Source organism: Microtus ochrogaster, chromosome 5, assembly GCF_000317375.1.
Source record: "Microtus ochrogaster isolate Prairie Vole_2 chromosome 5, MicOch1.0, whole genome shotgun sequence".
Lineage (NCBI taxonomy): Eukaryota > Metazoa > Chordata > Mammalia > Rodentia > Cricetidae > Microtus > Microtus ochrogaster.
The window spans coordinates 60968278-60972821 of record NC_022012.1 but is presented as its reverse complement, the minus strand read 5'-3'; the positions used below and the strand labels follow the sequence as shown (position 1 = coordinate 60972821).

Sequence of the window (4544 nt, the reverse complement as noted above, 5' to 3'; positions counted from 1 at the left end):
CCCACCTTGCTTTTGTGAACTTACTAACACGCTTGGGGTAGATTTCTTTTATCTTAAAAACAAACCAAAATTTTTTCTTTACCAAAGTGTCCCAGTTCTAGGTTCAACCGTGTGTGTGTGTGTGTGTGTGTGTGTGTGTGTGTGTGTGTGTGTGTGTATGTGTGTAAAGTTTCCCCACCTTGCTTTTGTGAACTTACTAACACGCTTGGGGTAGATTTCTTTTATCTTAAAAACAAACCAAAATTTTTTCTTTACCAAAGTGTCCCAGAACTAGATGGAATCTGAAGTTGAATTGTTTAAGCCTCTTCTGTTATGACAGACTAAGACACACCCATTTCTTCGCCTCTCCTGTAAGTTCCTCTGTCTCCAGCTCCTCACCCTGCTGTGATGCTGGGAACCAACCCTGGGAAAGTGTTCCACCACTGGGCTGTATCTAGTATATAAACAGCATAGATACAGCCTCCCTCCCTTCCTTCCTCTCACTGTTTTTTCTTTCTTCTCTTGTGTGAGACAGGGTCTTTCTGTGTCGCCCTGGCTGGCTGCTCTGGAGCGCTGTAGATCAGGCTATCCTCAAACTTGGAGATCTGGCTGCCTCTGCTGGGAATGCAGGGATTAAAGATGTGCACCACCAAGCCTGGATGATACACTATTTTTTTTTCTTGTCTAACCTCTTTGCACTTTTTCTCCAGGCTTCAGTGTTATTTAAAGTCCCAGCCATAACTTTTTGCTTTTATGAAGCAGGATCTCACCATGTAGGCCATGCTGGCTTCAATTTCCCAGGCTTTTGAATGTTAGGATTGTGGACATGCTCCACTAAGGACCGGAACAGGAAAAAGCTTGCTTTATTTGTGGCTCTTTCTTGTTGCCCACCACTGACGAGGGCGTGTCTGTTAGGACTTGCACAAATAGGTACTTTGTATTTGTTAAAAAAGATAAATTATACTATACTACAACGACTTAATTTAAATTGGTTCATTCCCGACTTTGCCTAAGCTCATATGCAGACGCTGAATCTGTTCCTAGTGTCACGTGGGGTAAATGCGAGTACATAAACTCCACGACTTTTTGCTGAGGGAATGGGAAGACAGAACTCGACGAGTGCCTCAGTTTCCCCAAGGATCCCAGCGTGTAGATCCTTGTTAGGGCTCTGGTGGAGCCCGGAATTCTACAGTTCTTTAGCTCTCAGCTGACGGCCCGGTCTGCAGAGCACGCTGACAGGATTACTCAAACTTCCAACTTCTTCCTAACTCTCTCTCTGCTTCTGGAAGTTACATAACTGAACACGTGCTTCAACTGCAATGTCTTCCAGATTCCCTTTTTGTTTAACGAGCAGTATTAATCACTGTTTTTCCTGTCTTTCCTGTTTGCCGTGCTAGAGGCTGGATCCCCGGCTTTGCACAGACTAGGGAAGCTCTCTACCACTGAGCCATGAGCCCAGACCCTTGTTAACGAGACTTGGTTCTTACTCCGTAAAGGCTCAAGTTTCCTCAGCCTTGAAATGGGCCAAGAACACCCAGTACCTACCTCCTTAGACTGATTTCAGGACAAACAGTATGATGTTTGTACAAGTGACTAGTAAGCTTTCAAGCACTAGACAACTGTGTTTACACGCAGCTCGTGCGATAATCGACTACTGGAAAAATCAACAGTGCTACACTTTGTTGTTTTATTATTGTTGTTATATTGAGACAGGGTCTTATACGACCTATTCTATCCTTGAACTCATTACATATGTAGCCAGGGATGCCCCAGTCACTATGAAGCTCTTTGTTAATAAAATGGATATCTCTCTGCCTCCTTCCCAAAGGGACAGCTTCTAGTGTCTTGACTCTTTGAACGTGAAGTTTTCTTTATTTTTACAGTTATGTTTATATCCCTCAAACTGTCACTAAATTCAACCAACTTTCCTTGCAATTAGTTTTTCTGTTTGGTTTTTCGAGATAGGGTTTCTCTGTGTAATAGCTCTGGTTGTTCTAGAACCAGCTTTGTAGACCAGGCTAGCCTTGAACACACAGAATCCACCTGCCTCTGCCTCCTAAGTGCTGGAATTAAAGGTGTGTGCCACCACCACCTGGCCATATGCATTACTTTTAATAAATGAAGTACCCCAAATCTCCTGGGGGTAGATAGAGTACTCAATCTAGTCACCCCCTTTATCTTTTCAGCGGGGACTTAGAACTCTGTGGCCCTAAGAATGCTTCCAGAGACGTAGATGTAGTAACAATTTTGGGCTTAATATAAGAATTTTAGGTTTAGATTAGGGGTTTAGCATTTGTTAGCTTGTTAATATAAGCCACTTAATTTCTCTGAATCTGAGTTTCTATAGCATAAGCCAAGAGCATTCACCTACCTCACTGGGCAGCTGTTAGGACAAACAAGATGATGTTTGTGTAAGTGATTAGTAAGCACCCAAGTGTTAGACACTTGTGTTTACATGAACACAACGCTCTAAACGTCTATGGGCAAGTCAATGGCTCCACTCCTTGTAATAAAAGTGTAATACAAGACACTTTTTTTGTCTTGTATGGGTCAAGTTGGCCTTGAACTGTAAGGCTAAACCTGAAGTCTTGCTCCCCTTCACTCCACTTCCTCACCCCCCCCACACACACATACAAACTACATGTAGAAGTCAGAGGGCAATTCTGTAGCGTTGGTTGGCTCCTTCTACCTGTACGTCGCTTCCAGAATTTAGACTCAAAGTTATCAATCTTGTTGGTAAATGTTTTACCCTTTAAGCCTCTAAGCCATCCTGCTGGCCCCATTTATTTATTAAGACATGGCCTCTTGTATCCTAGACTGGCCCTGAACTTCTGATTTCCTTGTTCATCTTCCAAGCTCTGGGCCTACAGGTCTGAGCCACAGTTTATTATGTTATGGGGACTGAATCCATAGCTCCATGATGCTAGGCAAGCATTCTACCAATTGGACTACATTCTAGGCTTTGTCATTCATCTGTCCGATCAAAGCCTCCTACGTGTCAAGCTCCCTGTTAGCTCCTGAGGATGGACTTTCACAGAGCTCTCGTTCTAGCCAGCATGGACCAAAGTTACACCGGCACTGCAGTGTGCAGGAGAACACCACGCAGGAGGTGGATGTAGCTCAAACCAACTTACCGGTTGTGTAAGCTAAAGTCTAGAAAAAAAAAACCTTAAAGTCATTCCTCTAGTAGTCAAATTCATGGAAAGTAGAAATGAGAACGGTGGCTTCCAGGACGTGGGAAGAGGGGGAAACGTGGCGCCAGTGTTCATAAACTAGACACAGAATTCCAAACGGAGAAGATGTAAAAGTCGAGAGACTGTAGTGGAGATGGCTGCACTACAGTGGCTAAAATGGCAAATTTTATGTTGTCTGTGTTTCACTGTGATTGTAAGGAAGGAAAGCAAAGACAACCCAGCCAACCTTTGTATTTGTACTCACGAAGGAGCTATATCCAGATGGTTGATGCTAAATCCCGAAGAGGCAAAGCCTCCTAGTGTCGTGGATATGGTGAGGAACGCAACAGCCAAAGAATAGTCACAGCCTATAAATCCAGCGGCAACCAGGAAAACTGCAGGGCCAACCATTCCTGGAGTTCCAAAGTCGAAGGAGAAAAAGAAGCGCCATTATTGCATTGGGTCTCTTTAAAACTGCAGAAGCCTGAACTGGATCGTGCTGCCACCTACTGTAGAAACACGGAACTGCCTGGAAGACCAAAGGGCTTCATTCCTTACCTCACTGGAAAGCCTTCCAGGAAACGTGGACTCTTAACTCACACAACCAGAAAACGAAATCCCCTCCACCCCGCAGCGCTATTCAATCTGCACCTGATAAAGGCTCAGTCAACCTCTACAGAGCTGAGAGTCAAGGAGAAAAAGACTGAAGAATCCCAGCTCTCAGGATCTCTGTGAGTTCAAGGCCAGCCTGGTCTACAAGAGCTAGTTCCAGGACAGACTCCAAAGCTACAGAGAAAGCTTGTCTCGAAAAACAAAAACAACAACAACAACAACAGCAAAGACAAAAAACCCAACCAACCAAACAAACAAAAATTGAACAGGAGGGCTGAAAGGAGAAGCAAGAACTGATACAAAATGTGATAAAATTCACATTATCACAGTAGATAAATACACAGTGAACTCTAGAGAGATGGGTCAGTCACTAAGAGTGCTTTCTGCTCTTACAGAGGATCCGAGTTTGGTTTCTAGCACTCATGTTGGGTTGCTTACATCCATCTGTAACTCCAGCTCCAGGGCAATCCAGTGGCTTCTGCAGTGGAAGAAGAACACACACACACACACACACACACACACACACACACACACACACACACAGATACAAAACAAATCTAATTGGGTCCTTTCACAGTATAACTTTTTGTTTGTTTGAGATAGGGTTTCTCTGTAGCTTTGGCTGTCCTGGAACTCAATCTGTAGACCAGGCTGGGCTTGAACTCACAAAGATTCACCTGCCCCTGCCTCCTGAGTGCTGGGATTAAAGGCGTGTGCCATCACTGCCTGGCTTGACAGTATGTATAATTTTTTTTTATTTTTTTATTTTTATTTTTTTTT

General features: G+C 43.8%; 1 protein-coding gene across 1 annotated transcript in view; it reads right to left on the bottom strand.

The window, feature by feature from the left end:
* Slc17a5 (solute carrier family 17 member 5) overlaps positions 1–4544 on the bottom strand; it is a 42570-nt gene that overhangs the window by 7460 nt on the left and 30566 nt on the right. Inside the window, exon 9 of the mRNA XM_005347581.3 lies at positions 3418–3565. Within this exon, the coding sequence (XP_005347638.1) occupies positions 3418–3565 (148 nt within the window). The remainder of the gene's footprint in view (positions 1–3417; positions 3566–4544) is intronic.